The 26,272-nt window shown below is 43.7% G+C and overlaps 2 protein-coding genes across 2 annotated transcripts; both read right to left on the bottom strand.

Moving 5' to 3' along the window:
- Window positions 1–217: 217 nt before the first annotated feature.
- On the bottom strand, window positions 218–9,024 carry RBP3 (retinol binding protein 3). The gene is made up of 4 exons (XM_032226104.1): window positions 4,869–9,024; window positions 3,659–3,849; window positions 1,534–1,676; window positions 218–738 (listed from the first exon to the last, which is right to left on the bottom strand). The coding sequence occupies exons 1-4, from the start codon at window positions 7,914–7,916 to the stop codon at window positions 413–415; spliced, it is 3,708 nt and encodes a 1,235-aa protein (XP_032081995.1). The 5' UTR covers window positions 7,917–9,024; the 3' UTR covers window positions 218–412.
- Window positions 9,025–14,437: 5,413 nt separating this feature from the next.
- GDF2 (growth differentiation factor 2) lies at window positions 14,438–17,918 on the bottom strand. Its single transcript, XM_032227040.1, has 2 exons — window positions 17,459–17,918; window positions 14,438–15,584 (listed from the first exon to the last, which is right to left on the bottom strand). The coding sequence occupies exons 1-2, from the start codon at window positions 17,796–17,798 to the stop codon at window positions 14,665–14,667; spliced, it is 1,260 nt and encodes a 419-aa protein (XP_032082931.1). The 5' UTR covers window positions 17,799–17,918; the 3' UTR covers window positions 14,438–14,664.
- Window positions 17,919–26,272: the final 8,354 nt, after the last annotated feature.

Genomic DNA, 26,272 nt, shown 5'->3' with positions numbered 1-26,272 from the left:
TTTCCTCTTTCTCCTTCTATATTTTAACTGAGCCGAGCTTTTAATGAGCCGAGGTGGCGCAGTGGTTAAATGCAGCACTGCAGGCTACTGCTAGATCAGCAGTTCAGCGGTTCAAATCTCACCAGCTCAGGGTTGACTCAGCCTTCCATCCTTCCGAGGTGGGTAAAATGAGGACCCGGATTGTTGGGGGCAATATGCTGACTCTCTGTAAACCGCTTAGAGAGGGCTGAAAGCCCTATGAAGCGGTATATAAGTCTACTGCTATTGCTATTGCTATTAACTATAGGTATTATAGAAGACTTGGAATGATGTCTGGCATGAATGTGCAAGGCCAAAATCTTAGTCTCAAGGGAAGGGAAAGGAACCGGATGCCCTTTTGCCTTCAGGCAAACCACTGGTTGGACCCGCTAATCTAACTCAAACTATGGAGGTGGGAGACAAGCATCGCTTTGGCTTGCATGAGGGATTTCTCAGTGGGAACCGCCACGTGAGGATCCACTCCAACGCCCTCCCAAGAGTCCTCAGAAGAAATGGTGGATCTAGAAGTTGGGATGGTGACATAGAGGCCAGTCCCGTCCACTTGGAATGTCTGAGCGGGGAGGCAACCCCCGCTGGTCCTTTGTCCGATGATCAAGGCTCTGCCCAGCCTCTTCATGATAGACACAAATTGTTCGGCAGTCCCGGCAGTTGAAGAGCTGGTGAGAATCACCACGCTCTTTCCGGAGCCGTATCTTTGACCTTGAAGAGACAGGAGAAGATGCAGAAAATCACCCGCAATCTCACTGGACAGTAAATTTCATCAGAACTCATATTAAAATTAATGTCCCTCTAAGAATTCATAGAACGAGAATAAATAATGTAATCAATGCTACGCATACACCGTACAAGGCAGTGCTCCTCAACCTTAGCAAGTGTATGACATGCGGACTTCAACTCCCACAATTCCCTAGCTAGTTGATATATATCATAGTCTTCAACTTACCACCATTCATTTAGTGAGTGCTCGGAGTTACAATGTCATTGAAAAAAGTGGCAATCGTCCTTCTCCGATACGATCGTCACAGCATCCCCCCCACGCTTGTGTAATCGGCGTTTGAGCACTTGGCAACCGGCATGCATTTATGATAGTGGTAGCATTTTGGGGTAGTGTGATCACCACTTGCTACCTTTCTGGCTGTATTCTGACTAGCAAAGTCAATGGGTGAAGTTGGATTCGTTAAATGACCCCATGATTCACTTGGCTGCAATGCATCGTGAACCCTGCCCCTGTGTGCTGGACTGTCTATGAGGCCTCTCTCCATAGTCTGCAGCCTAGGTCCTGTCCCACATGGTGAGCCCTGCTTCTAGGGGCCTGGTGCTTAGGAATGACCAACCTGCCTTTGGCTCTCCGTGCCTATTTTGCTCTGGGGTTATTCCAGTCCATCACCCATGTTTGCCATAGGTTAATATTTGATAGATTAATGTGCTATCTTTAGCCACAATGTGCGGTAAGTAAAGAGAAATACTGACATTCACAACTTCAGACGTTGTTACCTAAAAGTTGGGAAGAAGTCCAAAGGTCATTGGTAGTATTATTTGGTCTGTAGTAGACTTTGTCCAGTAGAATTGGACGTCCTTCATCAAAGAAGTAGGAGCACAGAGTTGCTACAGAGGAGACGGGCCCTCCAGTGTTGTACCTGGTGAGGTATGGGAGACGTTTTGCGAAGTAGGCACTGACAAGGAAACCTGACATTAGCCCCCCCCCCCCACGTTACCACAACTTCTTGTCTCTGATCCCCCCCAAAGAAGTTTGAAAATGATCCACAATTAAATCTTGAAATGCTCAGAACAAAAATGTCTTGACTGCCTTAAGTGACAGTCATAAAAAATCCCACAGGCAGAAAATTATAATAGCAATAGCAATAGCAGTTAGACTTATATACCGCTTCATAGGGCTTTCAGCCCTCTCTAAGCGGTTCACAGAGTCAGCATATCGCCCCCAACAACAATCCGGGTCCTCATTTTACCCACCTCGGAAGGATGGAAGGCTGAGTCAACCCTGAGCCGGTGAGATTTGAACCGCTGAACTGCTGATCTAGCAGTCAGCCTGCAGTGCTGCATTTAACCACTGCGCCAATAACTCTTTGATTCCATATAACAGTCATATGACATTTTCTAGCCTGGATCTCGTAATCCAACTGCAGTTACAAGAGAAATTAGCTGTTTGTTTCACACTTCCCCATTCCTATGTTCTTATGTCTTGTCTGGGGTTTTTTGTTTTTTTTTAAATGTCTGCTTTATATGTAAAAAAGTCATCAAGTCACAATTAACCTAGAAAGATTTGAAACCCTGCAGGCCAAAGCAAGACTTTGTGGTCTACCTAGAATGAAAAGTGATTAGTTTTATTATTCCCATATTCCTTTGGGAGAAATAAATTGTCAGATTTCAGCTGATGTCGTGGGAGCCCAAAAGGGGCCCTGCTGGTTCTGAATGGCTGCAGAATCCTCGTAAGAAAACACCAGGACCTTCCGCAGTCCAGTAAAAGCGACTGAATAAGGCACGCTAAGACTGCAGGGCCTTTAATCTGCCCAGGAAAAGGGCCTAGGAGGAGATGTGGCCCCTGCCTTTCATCCTGTGCTTTACATTGATACTAGCTGATCACCTGCCGTTGCCCGGGGATTTATAGACGTCAGAGCGTTTGTCTGACAAAGAGCCATACTCCTTACTCCCATGCCCATCATCCCTGCCCTCTCTCCCCCCCCCCCACCTGCTCCTCTTTCCTGCCCTGTCTACAATCCTGACACTTTGCCCCAAATCCATCAGGCGCTTTTCCATCGGTCCACTCGAGGGGAACTCCATGGCTGTCTTTCCAGAAGAAGCTGCAAAGGAACTGACATCTACAATTAAACAATTGCCACTCTAGGAGGCCGCACTCGCTCTGCTTAACGGCCCAGGCTCTCCCTTCTCTCTCCCCCATGACGTCACAAACAATTGCCATTGTAGGACACTTGCACACTTGCTCTGCTTAATGTGCCAGGTGTTCCAGAGTTATGCTGGAACACACAGACACACACACCAGAGGTGTCTCCCCCCCCCCACTCCAGTATTTGTTTCCAGAGAGGGTAAGTCAGTTGTGTACCAAGTTTGTTTGCAGAGTTCCAGAGCTCCAGAGTTACGTTGGAACACCCACAATAATATCATATCATATCATAGGAAGGAGGAGGAGGAGAAGAAGGAGGAGGCTTTCTCGAAACCTGCGGTATAACATCAGATATCCTGATGGCGCTGGGTGTATGTTTTGTGAAGGGCTGCAATTGCATTGAGGAAAACATTGCTGCATCTTCCCACTGATTTATTTCAAATTTAGGAGACTGGAGCTTCTGTACCTCGATCACAGATATTTTGGGATAGATCCCAGGAGGTCAAACTTTGGGCGTATTGTTACTACGCCCTCTATTCCGGTACCCAACCTCCATCCTTGCATTTGTCTTTAAGGGTAGATAAACGCATTATCTCCTGCAAGGAACACATAGCTCATAATCTGGTCAATGATGGCTCTCAAGACACACTGCAATTATGTTGGGCCCAGGAATTAAATTTGACAAATACCTTTATAGCAAAGCCTATATTTTGAAAGTTTTATCTTTATTGCTTATTCTACTTAGGGCAGATTATTTACCTCATGTCGATGATTAGTGCGTCAGTGTGGACAACCTTCTTCCAGACCTGTTCCACCATCAGCTCAGAGAATTGAGGCCAAAGCTCACTCTCCCCAAATGTATCAAATCTGAGGTAACCAACATTATTCTCAAAGACTTTGGTTTGGAACGAATACTTAATGCGGTCTTCTAACATTTCGGAGGAAAGAATCTGAAATATTTTTTAAAAATAAGTAATTAATTTTCAAGAATAACTCAAAAATATGAGAATCCACCTTGCATTAAAATAACACATCTTGCCGCTAGAGAGTTGGGGTGATCAGGACTGAAACCCTTAGTCAGTCTACATCATAGCAGTATGACAAGAATAAATAAATAAGTCAATGAAAATCACTAGTTGATGAAGAGTTGATCTCTTCAATGGCCTTTCTAATTTGCATTTTAATGAAATGATTTTCAGGAACTAGTCATACTGGACTTTCTGGGATAAGTCTGTTAATTTTATTTTATAATTTTTTAAAATATCTTATTTATAGTAAGGACACTGCTTGATTAAAAAGAAAATCAGAATGTAGTACTATACCAATCTGTTAAGCTCTGCACATGTAATTTCAATTTATAGGACAGTTAAGCATCAGCATAACACAAGTAAAGTTTCAAGTTGAAAAATAAGATTTAAAATGTGAGATAAAATAATAATAACACAATGAGAGTCCTAGGACAAAACTAGAGTACGGTTACCCATTATCAGTATCTGAAATATTACACCCGTACACTCAAGGTGGTAAGTGTGAGAAAAATTAGAAAAAGCTGCATCATTGCCAATACTATAATTAGAGTAAAAGTGAGACTAAAATTCATGGAGCTACTGTACAAAGTTAATTATAAATAAAATTATGATAGTAAAATCTGAAAATCACTATGATACTTACTAATTAACTTAGCTTCTAAATATCTGTCCTAGTTTTCATTTTGCTAAAAAAAAATTAAAGACATAAAGACAAAAACCAAAACTACCTAAGGAAATTAATAATAAGATAATGTGACAAACACAGTAAACTAAATAGTATTAACTGAGCTGCTGGGGTGTAAACTTAGCCGAGTGCTACTTGAACAAATCCAGTTCTTGAGGCAAATCCAAAGGGATTTATCCCATCATTGTAAACATGAACTCTTCATTCACTCAAGTTTTATGTCGGTAGCTAATGAAACAAGCCAACGGCCACTTACCTGCATGGGCACGATCCCTGGAATATGGTTGCGCAGGTGCTCGGGAACATGGGTTATTTTCAAGTGTTTATCTCCAGAAAGAGCTTTTAGGTCAGCTGCAATTTTTTCAGCAAGCTTCATTTCACAGTTGATCTTCTGGTACGTGTCTCTTGTGGCATCTTCAGAAAGTTTGTCTGCCACCAGAGCCCCAGCATCAGCAAAAGCATAGTTGTCAGCCACCAGTTTGGCCACCGTCTGCAAAATGCTGGGGAGCTTGGAGCGCAAAGCAATGATGTTCAGGGCGGAAGTCATGGCTTCCGAAGCCTGGTTGGTGACGTGCGGCTGTACGCCAGAAAGGCTCCACACTTTGCCCGTGACGGGACTCAGCACCACCTTGCTGGGGATGGAAGCATACAAGGGGCTGCTGCCTAAATGGTAAACATTTGCGGACAGGGAGCCCCCCAACGTGGGCTCCCCAATGACCGTGGCCCGATTGAGATCCTTTAGAGAGCGAGCGAAGGCTTCTGCTGCTGATCCACTCACGTGGCTAATTAAGATATAGATATCCTTCGCCGACCCGTATCGTTTGCCAGAGATATGTGGTAAAGTCCACACCTCCATGCTCTGAGTGGTGCTGCGGTCAAAGAGCGTGTAAAGATGCTGCTGGGGCTCACTGTCAAAGAAATAGGAACAAAAGATGGGCACTGCGCTGGAATAACTGCCCGTGTTGTAGCGCATGTCAACAATCATAGCCTCTGTGGTCACAAGCTTGTCCCAAATGTGCAACAGTTGGGGGCCAATGGCCTTCACTGTCTCTGCTTCAGCCATCAGGTCAAAGCGCAGATATCCTACGTTGCCAGGCAAAATGTCTACCTTGAACAGATCCTCAATTATGTAGCGGATCTCCTCAGGGGTCAGAGTCTTGTTAGGAAGTTGTTCCTGTAAGAAAGATTCGACATGGTTGTAAGATGTATGCAGCTGGTGATCCCCAGAAGCTTCTTGAAGGTCAGTGGTCAACTGTGAGGCAAGCATTTCAAAATCCACTGCTGTGCGATAGCCTCCTTGAGCCAGCTTGGAGTGTAGTGTCCCTCTTGCCCGTGTGGCCACCTCTGGTATGGCGTAATGCGCTTCAAGCAGCAGCCCCAGTTCCTCGATCAGTGCTCCCATCTCTCTGTGGAATACCAGCACTTCTCGGGCTTTCTCCAAAGCCTCATTGGCCAGCACAATGGCATCAGGCACCACTTCACCATCCAGCCAATATTCACCGTGGCGGTCAATTAAGGTGATGAATGGCACATTGATAAAGAGGCCGCAGCCTTCCTCTTTTTTTATCCTGAGTATGCAGAATTGGCGCGAGTGCGCCAGGCTGCCGGCAGTGATTTCACCAATCAGAGTAGCCCGGCCGAGGGATTGCATCAGGTAGGCAAACTCCTCTGCCGTTGTAGCGGTGAGGTAGCTGGTGAGCAAATAGATGCCACGCTGGGTCCCATAGGGCTTGCCTAGCAGTTCAACTCTACTGTTGTAAACGTGGGTCTGGTTGGTGAGTCTGTTATAGGCGGCAAACAAATGCGCAGGACCGGCAGAGGGATCCTGAAAGTAGGACAATAGGACTGGTACAGCATCTGAAAATGGCCCACCCTGGTTGTAGCGCAGGTCAATGATCAAATAATCTGTTGCCTGCAACGGTTCCCAGACTTGATTGATGATGTAGGGCTCCAGCTTGATCAGCACTCCAGCATCGGGAAACTGATCAAAACGCAGGTAACCCACATTTTCAGGTAGCACCGACACTTGAAACACAGCAGCCAGGATTTGTTTGAGTTGTTCACCATCCAGCAGCTCTGTGTTCATGTCCATTGGCTCTTCAGTGGCCTCACTGGTAGCCTCACCGGTTGTGGTAGTCCACAGGAATAGTCTCGGGTCTTTGGAGATGCTTTGCAATTCAGTATTTAGTTTGAAAGCCAGATCTGTTTCTGACAGGATGGCTGAATAATCGAACGCAGAGAGCTGTTGAAGTAACGCCGGCACCTGTTCAATGATTGAGTAATTGTTCTGCAAGAGATGCATCAAGTGACTGATGCTGCCAGGAATCGCCCTGCGGAAGGACAGAACGGCGAGGGCATCACCCAGGGCTTGCTCCGCTGCAACGGCCACACTTGGCATCACCCCACTCAGTTCCCAGCTCTGCCCACCGCCACTTAAGGGGCTGATAGAACATGACACGGGAACAGTCATGTAGAACTGGGAAGCCCCAATTTGCAATTTCTGGAGGTCCAGGGAGCCGCCTGCTGTCCTTTCACCCACTATGATGGCCCTGTGCATTTGCTGCAGGATATAAGCCACATCTTCGGCCACCCCAGAGGTGTGTTTGCTAGTCAGCAAAACGACTTCCTTGTTCTTACCATATCTCATGCCCAGCACTGTTGGCAAGGTCCATATTTCCACAGTGCTATTAGAAGGCCGGTTGTAGACAGTGTCCACATGCAGCAGTTTGTCCTCATTGTACAAGTAGGAGATGATGAATGGAAGCCCCGAGACCTTCCCTCCGGTGGTGTAACGCAGGTCTAAGACCAGAGCTGATGTCTCCATCAAGGGCTTCCACATCTTTTCTACCAGGAAAGCACCAATTTGCTGCACCATGTTCTCTCCGATGACGTAGTCTATTCTCAGGTAGCCTACATTGTCATCCAGCACTTCAGATTTGACTGTGTGCTGGATAACCTCTAAAAGTGCTTCTGTTGGTAGAGGAGCATCTGCTTCTTGCTCAGGGACTGCAGGAGCCAAAGCTTCATACGATACTACCAGCCGTGGATCGTTCAAAGTTCCTTGAAGTCCAGCTGTCAGAGCTGTTGCCAAGATTTTAGGATCTGAGATATTCAAAGTCTCCCCACCCTTGATGGCTTGTTCAATGGCTTCCTGCATTCCCACCAGATTTTCTGGAAAACAATAATTGTCCAACAGAATCTTGGCCATGTTCAGCACCAGGGTGGAGTGTGAGACGCTCTCAGTATGGATGCTACTAAATATAAGTGCCATTCCGAACAATAAATTTCTTCGTATTATTTTCATGCTGTTAGAAAAGTGCAAATGAATTCCAAACGATTTACAGACTCTGAGAAATGTAGTTTCTTCCGACTTGGTCTCAGAAGTGAATATTAAAGCAGAGAGATTGAATATCCATTTTATCTGACAGTAATCTTTAAATCTAGTTCTAAGTCTTTAATCTTATTAAACTGCATGTCGCAGGGTGCAGCAACCACCTTATGAAACCACTGCAACAGCCTTCAGATTGTGACTAGACCATTATCTTTTCATAATGCTTCGGTTCACTAACTTCTGAGTCGGATTCTGCCTACTAGAATCTGGATCAGACCGTACTTGATTTTAAATAATTCATGTGACTAACCTGGATATAGTAAACAAAAATAAATCAATACAATTAGGTTGTTAGAATGTTTCAGTAAGCTGTTGAATCTGACTTTTAGGTTAAAATGAATATGTTGTTAGCTGTTTAAAACAATTAACAACCTTTATGTTCCACTGACATAAAGGAGCCCTTATAGTGCACTATTTAATAATATTGGCAGCCACAACAACACAAAGGTTCACACAAAACAAAACAAAATTCTACACAGAACATTCATTTTTGTCATTGAAATTCTCTTCAGCAATGGCAATTGTAAACTATCTTAATACATCTTTATAAGGGGGGGGCTGTTCGTTTTCCGAGCTTGTGGGTTGGTTTTTGGATGTTTCATTGATCACTCAGAAGTAACAACACCCACAAAAGAGGAAACGCCAGATATCCGAGTGGATGTCAAGTGCCATAAAGTCAATGAAAAATGGCAAAGCTTTGTGTTACATTTGAAATGCTGAAAACTGGTGGTCATAGTTTACACAAGATACTAGTAAAACTCAAGATGCCCCAGAGGAGAAAAAATACCCAATGCATGGAAAAATGTTGAAGTGATCCTTATATGCAAGAAAGGGGCCCAAGATGATTTAAAGAACTACTGCCCACCAAGCCTTCTTCTTTCAGTCATCTGCAAGGTTTTAACCAAGATAATAATAAAATAATATTGAGAACATTAAATGATGCACAGCAAAGGAGCAGGCAGGGTTCAGCAGTGGCTACAGCACAACGGGTCACATCCAGGTTGTTCAGCAAGTCACTGAGAAGCACGAGTATGTATACCATGCCTGGGTGCTTTCATCCCCTATGAAAAGGCATGTGACTCAGCAGTCCAGGAGGCAATAAATTAAGGCGTTGCTCTTGGGGTGAAGTAAGACTAAGGTCAGGATGGAGCTTCTTCTTTGCCCAGTTTGTAATGGACCAGCGTTTCCCCTGCGCTTGTTCCGGGGACTTTTTCAGTGAGGGGCATTTGCTTCATTAGAATACTTGCTTGCTTGATTAAAAAAGCTAGATACACACCGCACACACCCGTCATGTCATTCACTACCAGGCCAAGAAGCGATTTATGCCAAGAACTGAAGAAGAAGGGTAAGGAATTGTATTTTATGATTTAGCTAAAAACTTTGCTATTACCGCTGCTCCTGGCTCTACTCTGCACTATCCCCAGAATGCTGCTAAATCCTGAGGTGACTTTGATCTTCGTAACTGTCATCAATTAGGATTTACTTGTAATGCCACCCCTGAACATATGGCTGCTGGTTTCAAGACAAATAGATCTTGACAGACTGAAACCGTTGGCGTTATTTCATGTGCCTTGGATGCTTTTGCTAGTGATAGGAAGAGATAGAAAGAAAGAATCACAGTAATTCTGGCCAGAATTACCCCTAGGTGGGTGCAGGAATGTGATTTGCTTTTAGGGAGATTTGACGGCACAAGGAAGTCTTTGTCTGCAACCTAAGAGAGAGAAAATCAAACCATCCCTTCCTCTGCTGATCACATGGCCCCAGTTAACCATGAAACACTTACCCCAAGCACAGGAGCCCAGCGGGAGTTCACCCACCTCAGCCATTCCACCCAGCTTGAAAAGCAGCCCCCACCTGCTGCGGCTGCTGAAGTGAGTCAGTGGGCAAAGCCAAATTCCCTTGTCTTTGGTTACAGCAGAAAGTGTGTGGAGGGAAGGGCAACTGTGTTGTAAGCTACATTATTTGTACTTGGAAATTTCATAAATAGTTGCCCCTGATTCCCCTCGGTCTTCTTAGCAATACTTCTTTAGGTATCTGGAGTAAGCACATTGAAAATCGTGCAATAATTATCAGCAGTCAGCATAGATTTGTCAAGAGCATGTCTAAAAACAGAAATAAGGTTCGTCGTCGGACAAAGCTTATTTCATTTTTTTGACTGACTTTCTTAATAGGCTGTGGGAAGACTGTGGATGTTACCTCCAACTTAGCCAGGCATCGGACAAAGGGCCCCCCGGTTAGTTAAGTGTGGGCTGGATGGTTTGGCAGTTCAGCGGATACACAACCGGCTTAAGCAGCTGCTCTCGACTGGCTGGCCAGAGGGGTCAAGTGGGCTATATTGCAATACTTAGTCCTTGGCCTTTTCAGGCAGTTTATGGTTAAAAGGAATGATGATCAGCTATGCAGGAAATCCTCAGTCAACGGGATCCATGCATGCACCTTTGTGAAGGAAGGTCGTTTCCTCCGTGGGGAATCCTGGGGGTGGGGGGGGGCTTTTTGATCCTCATGTGAAGAAGATGTTCCTGGCAGCCGCCCTGAGTCCTTGGGAGAAGGGCGGCATATGAATCTAATACACCTAAACCTAGAGAGATTCTTCTGGAAAGATTCTGCTGCGTTGCTCAGTTGTGTGCAGCCACAGGTCTTTCCTGGTGATTGAAGAACTCTATTCATTTTTTTTTTATTTTACTTTTTTATAATTATTAAGATATATATATATATATATATTGTGTGTTTGTGTGTGGGTGTCTTTTTAATTGTATTTTATTTATGGCCATAAAAAAGTTTGATTATTGAGGAATGCTGATTTTTAAATACAAATTTTCCATGATTATTCTCAATTATTTTTGAGTAAGTTTAAAATTTACTTCTAAAATTAAAAAAATAGGTTGAATAATTGATCCCTTTTTCAAAACAGGAAGTGAAGGTTCAGGATAGAAGAGTTATAGAACTACAGGTGGTCAGAATTGTCGCTACAAACAATATTTTCAACCCAAGAAAACAGACGAAAGCAGCCGAGGGAAGCGCAAATCTCCACATTTAATATGAACGTAATTTTGATGTGCTGCTTTGGATTCTTCCCAGTGATGTGGGCAAGAGATATGGAGGGAATATCACCTTTTCCCCACCACGTGAAAGGGACCCTGGAGATTTCTCTTGAGACGGAGGAGCTGAAAAACTGCAGCCTGGCCTCAAGCGGAGCCTTTGAGGCTAAAGTAATGGAAAAGGTCGGGGGCTCTAAATTCCAGATTTATGCTCAATCCTGGCGCATCCCAGAAGTTATTGATTATTTGGACCCATTTCACTAGGGCTCCTGTATTGGCTAATAGGGATTTCAAGATTTATATTATATATTAATATAAATATGTGACATGTTTAAGTTTTGAACTTCTTTTTATTATTTTATATTTTCTTGACTATAGGAAGCCCAAAGCATCATGGGGATGGAAAGGCAGGGTATCAATTAAAATGGAAATTAATAAATAAAGTAAGCATCTGAGTCTCCCCAGCCCTGCTGTTTCCACTGATCAACACATTCCCTACCTTTCAGTGAGCAGGAAAAAAGGGGAAGTAAATGGGCCCGAAGGCTCCGTGGTGCTCTCTGGGAGCCACCTGGCCAGTTTCCTTCCCAACGTTTCATTTGCCCGCTAGGGAATATCAGCATGCAAGGCTGTCAGCTCTCTCGCACCGATGATGTTGCCCAGTTTGGGTCATGAAACGTCTGCAAGGAAACAAGCTGATGAAAGAAATGTCCTTTTGGGTTCGGCTCCAAGTGGTGGGGAAAAGACACTGGAGACATGGAGGCTGCTTGGAAAGATGGTTTTAATGGTGGACAGGGCCACATGGCTTGAATCCTAAACAGAAAAGGTGATCACATGCTTCAATGTTGGTGGAGAAGAAGAGAAGGGCTGAAGGAGGGGCTTGCTAGGCTTTTTATAACCTGTTCAGTCCCACCTCTCTGTTTCCTGTTCCTGTGTAAGAAATGTATTCTGATTGGTTGTCAGACTCCCATGGGGCCATGCAGGGGCTACTCTCTAGGCTGTGTTTGGAATCCATGAGTGTCGATGAGTTCTCAGATGCCATGTGGTCTGTTGAGTAAAGTTCCAACATTCCTTCCCTCTGCAGCTGCAGTGGAGAAGTCTTTATTATGTAAAAGGGACTAGCCTGGCCTTCTCAATGGCCCAGTGGGGATGGGCAGGAAGCTAAAGGGAGCTATTCTGTCTTTTAAAACTGTTTCTTTCTTTTCACATCCAGAGAAATATTCTGCCTTTTCAATATTTCCTAGGATATTTCATTTTTCTGGGAGAGGGCTGGATGATAACTTCCCACAAAGCCAAGCTCGGAGGGCATCAAGGACCCCTCATTTCAACCCTGAGCTACAGTTATTCTCCTTTATTGGTAAACGGGCCTCTCATGAGGGCCTCTCAAGGCACTTTAACGGATGAGCCATGGAAAGGCTCAGAATATTCAGAAGGTCAAGGCTTTGTGGAGAATAGAGATAAAGGATTCCATCCCTCTGCAAAAGTCATGTAGTTCTGTATGTGATCACTCAAGCAGGTCTCATCAAGAGATAAAAATAGAAGCCAGATGGATAAGAGAACTGGAAAGAAGATACTGGCTGCTTGGTCAAAGGAAAGCACCGGCAATAGCAACAGCAATAGCAGTTAGACTTATATACCGCTTCATAGGGCTTTCGGCCCTCTCTAAGTGGTTTACAGAGTCAGCATATATTGGCCCCACAGTCTGGGTCCTCATTTCACCCACCTCGGAAGGATGGAAGGCTGAGTCGACCTTTGAGCCCGTGAGATTAGAACAACCGAACTGCAGATAGCAGTCAGCTGAAGTGGCCTGCAGTACTGCACCCTAACCACTGCGCCACCTCGGCTCTCGGCAAGAAAGAGCTGAGATGGAAATTCCTTCTAGGATTACCTGACCTGCAAAACTCCAGGTGACCACTAGATAGCAGCAAAGAAATGCCGAACGCAAATATCTCGGTTTTGTCACAAAGTGATTGGCAGGGTTTTTGCAGCCCATTATGGCGCTGTGTCTTCTAGCAGCATGTTGGGGCCAACATAGATTGGCCCCACTGACAATTTGGGCTTTCAAATATCTGTTCTTTAAATCCCAGCCCCCCAAGCCCCTTTCCATGGGATGGCTGGGCTCCTGTGTGGTTGGAGAGTGATCCACGGGGTGGAATTGCTGCCTTCAGTACTTGTCTCGGCAGAGCAGAATAATTTGATGGCCAGGTTTTCCAACAGAGTTTATAGGACTTCTCTTTTATATCTGGAGGCCACAAAAACATTTCTGTGGAGGGAATCGCTCAGTTAACATGCACATTTGGGGCTGGTTCTTTAATGTTTGTTTTAGAACTGCTCGTGTTTTAGGTGAAATGTGACAGGATCACATTTCATAAATTCATAAAGCTTCCCATTATTTCTCTCCTTGTGACAATGGAATAGCCCTTTCTCCAAAAGAGTCATTTAGTGCTATTTCATTGCTCATTTTTATTCATTTCTTTATTGCATTATATTAGGGACGTTAAATGTTGGGTTCCTCTTACCCGGCCTTGGAATCTTTGAGGCCTGGTTACTCCTATCCTTTGCATCTTTTTGACCCAACCAGAATGTATAGTTGAACATTATGACACTTTGAGTGCTAAATCCCACAATCTAGAGAAGGTTTCCTCTGTGAAACAACAACTTGTTTGCAGTCCTGTCCTAACTTCCTTCTTTTCTACCTAATGCAGAAGTGGGTTTCTACCAGTTCGGACCTGTTCGGCCGAGTACGTAGTAACTCGGTCGTGCAAGTACCCGAACCGGTTCTTTGCTTCTGCACATGTGCAGAAGCATTTTTCCCCTTCTGTGCATGTGCGCATAGCACGCATCAAGTGTGCGCACGCCTGAAGCATCTCCCTGAGCAACCCGGCAGTAAAAGAAGCTGGAACCCACCCCTGTTCTAGTGTCCTTTCTATGGCAGGTGGGTGAGGGTAGGGAATGTCACAGACGCCAGTCCCACCAAGTCTATGATGGGTTTTACAGTAAAATAAAGGCAACATGTCGGACTCACTTTGGGATAAAGGAAGGTCCCAGAGTGCATTTCATGTACCAAAGCTGTTTACATATTATACTTTAGTTATCTTTATAGTATTCAGATTTCAATATCATTTCTAAAATATTTTTTCACTGCTTGGAAAATAGTTACACTGCTAGAAAAGTATTTCATAATGCTTTCCTTCTACATATTTTTTCTATGATGGAAATGTGAAAAAAACACTCCCTCTCTTTGGGGGTTGGAGAAGAAATTACAGTTCTGTAAACATATGCAGTATTGGCACAATAGTCAAAAAACTTCCTGCCACTAGATCTACTGTGATGAGTGGTTCATCTTCTGGAAATAGCTCCTGCAGTCAATGTCCCCACAAATATTTACAGTACAGTTGATGAGCACAGGCAGAGTTTTTTAATGATATCTTCCTAAAAATATACAGTAAGTATATAAAAGAAATATTGCAGGGAGAGAAAGATCTATGCGCCGGAGATTCAGTCTAGAAATTAATGATTCCATTCTTAGTCACTGATTTACAACAAGTGCCATTCTATGAGAAATTCAAAGAAGAAGGGCTGCACTCACAACTTCATGTTTAAAGTGAATGAGACGTCCTCCCATACTACCGGCAGCCACATTCTGCTACTTTCATCCCTTCGTATTCGTATTTCAGGGTGGGGGTTCCAGCCTCATCTTTATAAAGCATGGAGATGGCTTCCAGCTTCGTGGGAACACAACAGGCCTTGACAGCTTTCTTGGGGTTTTTGTAGTGGACCAAGGTCTGGACAATCGCATGCTTGGTTGGGGTGACATTGTCAGTCAGAGGGTAGAAGCAACCCCCTTTACACTGAAATGCCTCATAATCTGGAGGAGCAATGATCCAGTTCCAGCCGATTTCTTTAAAATTCACATGGAGGGCTGTTTTCCGGCAATGGTTGAGCTCAATACTTCGTTTGCTTCTGGACAGGGAGTGACGGGTCCCGTGGACAGGCCAAGAATTCCGCCTGTGGGCAGCGTGGCCCTTCACTAAACTCTTCAGCACATCCTCCTGTTCATGGGCCACCATTTCCTGAAGTTCTGCGTGGTTTGCTTTGACTCTTTTGCCGTGATCATTAGAAAACACTATCAGGGAAGGCAGATGGTTTGAGTCAGGAGCCACGCTGATGTTCAGATGCTCACAGTTGAAACCACTTGGATCGTAGCTCTTCACGGCGGTCTCCAACCGGTTGACAGTCCTGGTCTTTTCTGTCTTGACCCATTTTTTCACAGTGCTGGACACATCAAATGTCACCCAGCCACATCCCTGGATTTCTCTGGAGGCAAGGAAGTTCCTTACGCCTTCTGCTTCCTCCCAGTTATCTCCTTCATGCATATCATAGATTACTACATTCCCATGAACACTCGGAAAACACTCAGCCTCTTTCTGACATGCAATGTGGATCCTCAGTTCAGCTTTAGTTACTTCTTCATGGCATGGGATGGAAACGTTGAAGAGCAAGATATATTTCTGATTTATTTCCAGTGAAGACAGAGAAGAAATATCTGATGGAGAAAATGATAAACACTCTTATAATGATGATTGACTTTTTCTAGCCAGAAAGGAATTTCAACCTGAATATTAGTACATCCAATGCTGAACCTTCAATACTTCATTACCAGTATTACTAAAATGCTAATATGAAACAAAGTAAAGGAATTAAATTATGCTTATATAAGTAAAAGGTACTATTAGAAATATGGGGAAATGGACATATCTTCCCGCATATTGTAAACTGGCTGGAATCATTGATTGAAATGGGTGACTACAGAAATTGAATAAATAAATTAAATAAAGTATTGTTGATGAAAAATATGTTTAAAAATTTCTATATGTAAAAGAAAAACCCACCTGACATAGAGGTTAAGGAGCTGGACTAGCAACTGGGAGTCAGTGTCTAGGTATGGAAGTTGATTTGGTGATTTTGGTCTAGCCTTCCCTTTTAGCACAACTCACCCCACAGAGTGGCTGTGGCGGGGAAAATAGGAGAAGGAAGTGCCAGGGGAGTCTGGCTGCCCTCCGGCTTAAAAACATCTAGAAATTGCAGGGAAAGGAGTTTTGCACAATGAAAAATCAGACGTCCTCAGAAACTGACAATGTTTTCCAAATAAATAAAAATAAATTAAAGTAATTAAAGCTCTATTGTTCTAATGACAGGAACTTTGTGGAGAGGGTTGAGTTGACAGATTCTGCCTGTCAGAAAGTCACTGAATGGGCTACCATGACTGAGGGGCCCTCAGGCCAGGCTTTCCTTGGTTCTAACCCAACACGAAGCATTTCGCCACACTGGCCCTCTCTAAAAAGAGATTAGGGGAAATTCAAAGAATGGGCAATTTGCATGGTTTGGGTTTAAACAATTAGTATCAATTGGGAAAGTTATCAGCCTAAAAATCTGCTATTGTCAAAAGGGACAAGATTATACTGGGTAGACTTTTATTTTTAAAAAAAACCATCTTAAAGGCTTCTTAGAGACTTTAGAACTTTATATGGGCTCCAAATCTATGTTTTTCAAAAGAGATTGGAAGCATTAGTTGGTCTCTTTGCCTAAACGTGTGAATGTTGGGTTTTGTATTTTTGTTGATGATGTGTTCAATATTTTATCTGTAACTTTGAATTGGTGGGATAGAGAGAGGAGGCATTATCTAAGGGGGAATGGGAGATTTGCCCATCTTTTCCCCTTCCATATAATCTTACTTACATGTTTATTACATTTTTAAACCACCTGTAACACTTGGATGGTTCTATGTTAATTGATCAGTTAATAATATAATGCCTTTCAGAAGAGTTCCATGTTGATCAACTTTTGGTGACGATGCTCTCAAACCCTGCTTTGTCCTCAGTTTTAGGTCAATTGATCTGTTTCTGAATCTCCTCTGAAATAGCAATTGCAACCAAACAGTAGGATCCTAACATCTGTTCTTGCTTTTGTTTTTATTAAGAAATTAAGTACTTAAAGACCTCTTTCTCCGGGAGCAAAGCTGAAAGCTTTTTACTCCGCCTAGCAATATTGCAAAAGGATGCAGCTGATAGCCAAGATTGATCTATAGTTCAACCCTATTAATTAGAAAAATCCTGAAACATTGGGCAGTTATCAAAGCCAGACAGTTTTGGCTCAGGAGAACATGCAGCTCAGGAGGAAATGAAATAGCGATGGCTTTCTTTGGATTTCGGGACCACACACGCACGCACCACTGGCAAATGTTCGTGACTCCAGAGTTTCTAGAACACCCAGAGGTTATTCCCAGCCACACTGCATGCTTTAGCAGAACCATCTACCTGCAAGTACTAACATTCGCCTGAGAAACTGATGCAAATTACATTGGTAATTTATCAGTGCTTTCAATCGTTTTATATCTTACCCATCGAAAACTACTCATACCTTCAGGTCTGAAGCTGCGCACAATGTTGGCAATGGGGCTGGAGGACTTGTCCTGGGTGTATCTGTTATATAAATCAATCATAAACTGGGGTGGTTCCTCTTTGATCTTTTCTTGTGAAGGTATCGCTGATAAGTTCAAGTTCCTTAAAAAATCAGCTTTCAGGTTCTCCAGAAAAGCCTTAAAGTTGAAATAGGCCTCTCCCTCCGTATTTCCAGGTTCACCAGAAGATTTGTGAGAATTCTCCTTTGTGGGTAAGCTGTGCTGGTTTCCCATGAAGGTTCCACTTTGTAGGACAATGAGGATGATGTACAGAAGAGTCCAGGCACCAAAATATAACATCTTGTTGAATTTCCAAGGCTAGGGGACAACAAATGATCCAGAATAGCAAAGTTTTGTCTGATGAAGTCTGAAGAACATGCTGTGAATTTTTTTAAAAAAAGGCCTGTCCCTTTCTAAAGCTGGGTTTCTGCTGTGTGTTCCCCCCCCCCCCAGCCATTTGTGGATCCTCAGATTGGTTGTCCCCTTGCCCTTATCTCAACCATTGATGTTCCAGTTGAGCCTCTTATCTATGGAGGCTCTTCACTAATGAAGATTCTATAAACATCAGGCAAGCACAGATGGCTCATGGCATCCAGGAAAGAATCTATGTTTGTTTTGGGGTCATCATTGCCTAATTATGTTCCTTTATCATTTCCTTGCCAGCAACAATACATATTTTAAGATTCTTTGGGGAAGGCATGTGGTAGACTGTTTTCTTGGTTCCCACACCAGGCAAAACCAAAATAAGAATGGAGAAAAAAAATTCAATTTGATTAGCTTTCATGTACACGTCATCCAGGTTGAGGATTTCTATCTTTTCTGTTACATGGGGCAACAATCCCATCGTTATGTAAATATCCGAAATTTCCCCCATTATCTTCCCACTGCAATTGCTTTTGCACAGAAGGCTTTAAGCTGTCTTTTCAGTCTTCCTTCGTTAATCAGTGCTGTGTGTGTGTATGCCAAGGCAGTTAACACAATGACAGTTTTCCACACCAGCAACAATCTGAGCTGAAATACTGATGACCTTCCAAATATCTCCCCATTCTGCACCGTGCCGTGGGGCCCCTTTTGCACAAGCACAGGCAGCATTGCATGGGGGTCCTTGGCGTGGGACCCCGGGACACACAAATGCTTTGAGGAAGGATGCTGTTCTTGTGGCTTCTCCAAACTGAAAAAGTCTCCTTGGTCAATTACGCCTGTGAAACCTTTGTGCTCAAGACAGCTTGAGTCTTTTCTGAGGCTGGCCTTCCATGTGTGGCGGATGTTTCCATGACAAACCATGTAAAACCTGAATGTTAAAAAGAAAAAAAAACTTTCTGGGCAAAACCAGGACAGAGGCAAACAACGGTAACCCTTATCCTCCGTCCTTCAACTGCTATCACATTGTAGTTGCCCCCCACCCCCACCCCTGGACCAGAGGATGTAACCAGATCAAGCCAAAGTTGATTTGTGGGGAGGATGTGTGTTGGCCCTTCCTTGGCTCACCCGCCCCCCATATTCCTCTGCTCCCCTGGGCTTGGACCCTCCCCAAGCAGCAGAGGGGAGAACCCCCAGTGGCCCTCGATATCCCATCCAGGGGTGGGTGGGTGGGTGCCAGAGGAGCTGTCAGCACTCAGTGTTAACCTTAACTAAACCCAAAAGAGATGACGGGGGACAGGAAACCTATTGATTGGTTTCTCTAGCTCTAGGTATGGGAGAGATATTGATTTTTTATTTCACAAGGTTAATACGGTCCATTAGACACAGGGGGACAATCCATGCCCACAGATGTTGCTCCTTCCTTTGATTTATTCTCTGAGTTGGACTGAAACGTCCACCAGACCCAAAAGTGTAATTTATGAAACTGTAAATTATAGTTATTTTGGTTTAAACAAATAGCAACACATTGCTTTCTCCCCCCCATAATTCAAGTTGATATAACTGTTTAGCACCTAAAATTAAAAACAACATGCACTACTATACCTTCCATTTTGTAAAACAATATGCTTGGTGAGAAGGGTGCCATAGAAGTTTGATAATGAATAGAAATAAACTATTATAAAAATTACATTAAATGTTTTAAGAGGGTGCCATTTCTTTCTCAAAAGCTTCCCACTCATTTGAACATCTGTAGAAGAGCAACTCGTCCTCTGACGTTTGCACATTTTTGTGCAATGGGCTCCTTCAGGCCACCTGTTGGCCTCTGGGCCTGATTTCTGGTACACCAGGGCTGGGTTCCTGCCAGTTCTAACCTCTTCTATAGAAGAGGTTCCACAAATCTACAGTGTCGTTTAGAACCGGTCCCAGCTCCCTCCCTCCCCCCGCCCGTCCACACATCATCAAGATGAAGAGTGAGAGGAGGAATTCTGGGAGTTGAAGTCCACAAGTCTTAAAGCTGTCAAGTTTGAACACCCCTGAGGTTTTTTTCTCTAAAGGGTTAGGGGTGCAAGGGTCTTGTAACTTGACAGCTTTAAGACTTCCGTGCTTCAAATGCCAGAGTTTCTGAGCCAACTTTTTGGTTGCTAAGCAAGAGAGTTGTTAAGTGAATTTCACCACATTTTACAAGTTGGTCATGCCCACCCAGTCACATGGCCAGCAAGCCACTCCCACCCAGTCACATGGCTGGTAAGCCACTCCCACAAAGCAGGCCACACCTACAGAAGAGGTTCTAAAAAATTTTGAAACCCACCACTGTGAATTTGAAGAAGAGAAAACCAAACTTTCCTTCTACCTAATTCACGGGCGGTGGGCACCTCATCCCACCGGTTGGAAGGAGAGCGATGAATTGGTTTTGCTGACAGCCTGAAGAAGCTTCTTCCCTGACCTGCTCCAGGCAGCCGTCGGGAAGGAACACGAAAGGAACATTGGAAAGGACCCCAGACGCCCGACGGGAGGCTTACGTTCTATTAGCCTCTGATGACAGTCAGAGCTGATTTATCAAAGCAGCTCAAGCAGGACAGCCCTGGTGCCCATCACGCTGGTATATTAATCAGGGAGAGTTAATCTGCGAGAACATTAATGAATACAAATTGCTCCCAAAGACTGAGGAGGCATTAGATTCCCTCCCAGTAATCGTGGTTCCTATTATCTTCCAAACAGAGGTTCCTGTCAGGCCACTCAAGGATGGTCAGAGATGATGAAGACAAATGATCCCGCTTTGGAGGAACACGCTTCCCTCAATTAGCATCTGAGTGCCCTTAATGTGGAGGATAGTTTCATCAGAGCCCCAGCTTCAGAAACTGGATGCAGCTGCTCGCAACAAATTATTTAAATTATCTAGTTATAAGGGATATTTTTGCAGATACCAGCCCTGTGTGAATATATATTATGTACTCACAAATATTGCATCCTGTACGGGACCTGAGGACAGCTAATTGTGAGGGGGGGGGGCTGGGGAGGGCTGTTACATCTTACAATACAGGGAATTTGTTAACCCTTAAGATATAGGCAATGAAGGTCCAGGCGACAGGATGGATGTACAGATGAGGCCCTGGGGATCAGAGGAAGGGTCGGGCATGGAGATAGGCTCCAGGTGTGGCTGTCGTGGACATGAGAGTGAGGAATATGAATTCTGAAAAACATTTCCTCTTCATTTCTTTGCCTTAAAACGAACAATGAAACAGCTTTATTTCATTTTGCTCTTCTGCAATACAGGCGTGCTAACTGTTGCTAATAGCATGGGGGGAGGGCTGTGGGGGGGTGGGGGGGATGGGAGGGCTGCACAGAGAGGCAGAAGCAAGCAACTTACCTGTCAGAAACCACTAAGCCAGGATATGGGAAACAAGAATAGCTCGCTTATAAGAAAAGCCCCAAAGCCACCTAGCTGGAACATGAAACTAGAAACTTGGCAAGATACTGGTGACCTGGGGTGAGCGACAGGTGACGTGACATTTAGCTTGAGGGGGGCTGCAATACAGGAAACCAATCAATATTATATGTTATGCCTGCATTTTTTTTGTGGGGGGAGTGGTGAATATGACCCACCCTTGACCATAAGAATGGCTGTAAAACTGTAATCAGGGCCCTGGCAGCTTTCAAAGCCAGGCTTCTTACATCTTACATACTAAAAAATAAAAAAGGTATATTCTTGTATCACACCTTGTGTCTGGTGATCCCTCAGCTTTGACACCAAGCTAAGGCCCAGTTTTGGAGTCAACAGCAGCCTTGCCTTGAGAAAGGAAGGGGGCTTCTCCCCTTTTGAGACAGAAAGAGGAGGACCGCTCAGAAGACGGCGGCCTTCCTTCCATGGAGGCTGTGGAAATTCAGAGGAAGGTGAGGTTACAGGTAGTCCTCAACTTACAGCGGTTTGTTTAGTGACTGCTTGAAGTTACAACGGCAACAGCAACAGTGACTTACGACGTGAAAATGTTGGCTTATTCAGCTACATTTGAATAACTGATTGCCTGGACCTATTTCAATAAATTCTTTACTTTTTTGGACTGCTTTAATCATTAAGGTAGGTGATTCATTCCAGCAAATAGATGATGGGGAATCTGATCCTGTTCAACCACCCAGATTCTTATTGCTTTCAGCATCGTGGAGTATCTCAGTATCTTTTGGGACCACTTGGCTGCGATGGGCCAGGAGTCCTAGCTGTGCAGGGATTCTAGTCCTTCCTTCAGCTCGGAGGCACACAGAAGATGGTGCCGGAAGACTCCAAACAATGCAGGTGCTTGACCCATTGTCAATTTCACTCCACTGATACTAGAACTGGATTGGCACAAACAGGATCTCAAGATCTCTGATGAGTAAATTGATTGGGTGGGGGGAAAAGCTATTAAGAATGTTTGGTGTAGTAACAGACTAGTCTGCTTTCGAGTTCTTTGTTCCTATCATCTTTTGATGTCTTTCAAATTCATATCTTTGTCCCCAAAGGTATTTCACCTCTACCAGAAACTGTAGGGCGGAGTCATTCAGAATTGACCTCTGGGAACAACCTCTCTCCAACCACCTGACTCCCCAGAAGCAGCTGAAGGGGCTAGAGGGCTGGGCATGAGCGGAGGGGAAATCCAAAGATGGAGATGCTGCTGGTAAATAGCAGAAGGAGTTGGAGACTGAGATGAATCCACTTCGCTTCTGCTTCTGCGTAAGACTCGCCTCTCCTCAAAATGCCTTTTTTTGTTGTTGTTTAAAGCGCTCCTTCTATATTCTGACAACGTCTCTATTGCCCAGTCTCACAGTTCAGAGCTGAAAAGAGCCCATGTGGACCTTAACCCGAGAGGGCCAAATGCTGTGCCATAACCAGCCTTGTCTCTCTCACTCCAGGGAGAATCAAGGAGTGGAGCGGCAGGAGGGAGGCGGGCAGGAGGAAGGCAGTCCTGCAGTGCCGTATCCTTGGCTGGGAGAAAGGGGGTCTTCCTGGGTTCTCTCGGAGGGGCCCTGCCTCCTCTTCGGCCGACTTCAAGCAGCAGGACGGGCCCTCTCCCTGACGGCTGCTGAGGCCGCTTCAAAGCAGGCAACACTGAGACAGTGGCAGTGCCATGATCTAAGTGAGGAGGGCCGCTTCCTAGCCTGCCTGTTAACGCATCTGTTCATTTTAGAATGAAGTGACTTGACATTCAGTGAGAAGCCACGAAAAGCCACATGTGAGTCAAAATGACAGAATCAGGACTTATTTGACGGAGCCCTTGTTTTCAACAGCTCCTTCCAAGCCCTCACCCGAGAGTTTTATGCTGAAATGAGCACAGCTGACTGGGTGAGAAGAAATTTAATATTGTCTGGCAAGAACTGTCTCCCCAGGTGCTGTGACAGGGAAAGGCACGGTGTGCTCCCTGGGCCGGGCATCTCTTTGCGTTAATGTCAAGAAGTGACAAATAGAAGAAAGCAAAGAACAGATGGTGGCACATTTCTGCACTGCCTCAGCGCTGGCAGCCTCAGGGACAGCACAGGGCAACTTTAGCAGCGGCTTCTCTCTTTAACCAGTGACATCACCAATGCAAAGAAAGCCCAGGGGATGCAGGTGTCACCAGGTCACGACCCAAATCAGGTATGAGGACGTGCATAGCATCCCCTCACCCCCAATGACGTCACCAGCATCGTCTCCAGCTGAGTTCAAGGCAAGCCATTTTTAACTCCAAGTTCTAGGTCTAAGTTAAAGTTAATTATTTCTCGTCTTCAGATGCTCAACTGGGCGATTGTAAAGGCTATTCCCACCCACACAACGTATTTATTTAATTATTTATTGTTATTTTTTTCATTTTTTTAAGCAAATAGATTTTTGTTTTCCCTTTCAAATTCATTCATAGATATACATTCTTATAATTGCTATTTAGCATTTATCTATTCATCATTAATCTCTATACTCATTTTTCCATACACACACACAAACACACACACACACACACATATGTGCAAAATAAGATGGAGGCACGGGGTGGCAAGAAAGTAATCCAAACTGTAATATGTATGCATGCATGCATGTATGTATTACAGTTTGGATTACTTTTTTGCCACCCCGTGCCTCCATCTTATTTTGCAACAACCTTACTCCTTCTCAACCTTCCTTCTGCCTTCTTCTTTCCTCCTCTTCTTCCTCCCTTCTTCTTCTCCTCCCTTTCCCCTCTCCTCCTCCCTTCTCCTCTTTCTTACCCTCTCTCCTACTCTTAATTTCCCACCTTTACTTTCTCTGCTTTACCCTTTCTTCTTTTCCCTCCTCATCTCCTTTCCGTTGTTGCCCTTACTTATTTTCTCTGATGGGTTCTCGAGGTCGTGTTTCAGTAATCCAAGCTTTATATTTTCATATAAATAATTTTCTCTGTTTACATTTTATTTCTAATATTAGTTTCACTTATGTCATTTTTCGGCTTGTATATTTACACTTTAATGTTTTCTTATTTCCCCTCCCCCTAATTTAATAATGTGTCATCTGAGTTATTTATTTCATATTTTGTTCCTTTCTCTATTTATATCTTTTTTCAAGCCAATCATAAAATCGCCCCCATGTTCTGTAGTACACTGATTCCTCTTTGTCCTTTATTCTCAATGTTAATCTATTCATTTCTGCGCAATCTAATATCTTCTTTATTATCTCCCATTCCGATGGGATTTTATCTGCTTTTCAATTTTGTCCAGATACAATTCTAGCTGATGTTATTATCTGTACAATCAAATATTTCTCTGTTAGAATACTCAATAAGAAAACCTCTGGCTTAAACTCTACGGGTTGATGTATCATTTTCTCTAACCATGTTTGTATTTTAACCAATAGCTTTTTGCATCCTTGCACATCTACCACATATGATAATATGATCCTGGCAATTGATGACATTTCCAACATTTAGCTGATTTAGCCTTAAACACTTTTGCTTTCAGGTGGCATGTGCCATCTATAAAACATTTTATACAAATTCTCTTCGTATGCTGTCATCATTGTCAATTTATAGTTCCTTTCCCATAGTTGTTGCCATTTTTCTAGTTCTATTATATATCCAAAAAAATTTGCCAATCTTTTCATTGTTTCTTTAATCTCTTCCTCTAAATTTATTCTGAGTAGATAACTATACAATTTTTAAATCATTTTTTTATCCGTTCCCATGAGTATCTTATCTAATTCTGAATTTTCCATATTAAAACCATACTCTTTACCTCCTTCTCATATCTTGTTTCTATTTGCTTTTGTTTCAACCATCCTATATCAATCCCTTGCTCTTCTAATTCTTTCTTCTGTTTTAGTTGTCCCTGTGCTGTTAGAATATCTTTGTATCTAATAACCTTTTTCATACTATTAATATTTGGGTGTGTTAGAGCTTCCACCGTTGAAAGCCACATAGGTACTTCCATATAGTGCTTTTCTTTCACTTTTTCCCATACTGCTTATAAACCATTTCTTATATAGTGTCTCTGAAAGTAACCATGTATTCTATTTGCAACTCTGGTTTCTCTTCAGATCATATAAATCTTTCGTCTTTTTTTACAACTTGTTTATTGATGTATTTATCAAATGTGCTGCCCATCTGGCAATTAGGGGGACCCTGAGCAGTTCCCTGTGTATGTTTAGAACTGAAGGGCGTTGGTGGCCACAAACCCAAGTGCGAAATTTGTCCCGCCTCCCAGAATGCTGGAATATTTTTGTCACATATTTGACATGCTTCAAGATACTGGACTGAATGCAAATAACTGGGGGTTCCTGGTTCCAGACAAGACTAAAATTGCACCAAGACGAATGGGCTCGCCTGCTGCAGTTGGACAGGGAGGCTCTTTGGCCCTGTTTAATGCGGGGCACTCTGAAATTGTTAAGATTCTTTTCAGCATTTGGACAGGGGGAGGGAGGGAGGGGGAGTGTGAATCTTGTGGTTTCAGCATAGGAAGATGGGTGGTTAAGCAATATGAAGTATGTTTGGGGAGGGAGGGAGGGAGGGAGGAAGAGCGTGAGCGAGCAAGAGAGAGAGGGGGGGGAGAGAGAAATTAACTGTATGTGCAAGCTATTTAATATCTCTGTAGAGTTCCTGTTTGTGAACACAGCAGAGATCCTAATAGATTTTCACAGATAGTTATTTCAGAATAAAATCTTTTGAAGCACTAAGAAATATCTAAACGTTGTCTCGGATAATTATCCTTTTTGAAATAAGATGCCATATATATTCTGCAGGACTATTTTTGTCCTTTTTTTTCTATAATTCTGGGAGAAGGGGCATGCTTTTCTAAAGATATCTGATGGCCAGAGTATGGAGAGGTGCTGAATCTTCAAGAGGAGATAAATATATTGAAGAAAATATTGTTGGAGTTGCTCCTGTGCTTCCACAAATACACAGAGGGGGAACCAGATGGTTGATGCTGATCGATTGATGGATTAA

Source organism: Thamnophis elegans, chromosome 11 (assembly GCF_009769535.1).
Source record: "Thamnophis elegans isolate rThaEle1 chromosome 11, rThaEle1.pri, whole genome shotgun sequence".
In the NCBI taxonomy this organism is placed as follows: domain Eukaryota; kingdom Metazoa; phylum Chordata; class Lepidosauria; order Squamata; family Colubridae; genus Thamnophis; species Thamnophis elegans.
This window is presented reverse-complemented; position numbering and strand designations above follow the sequence as displayed.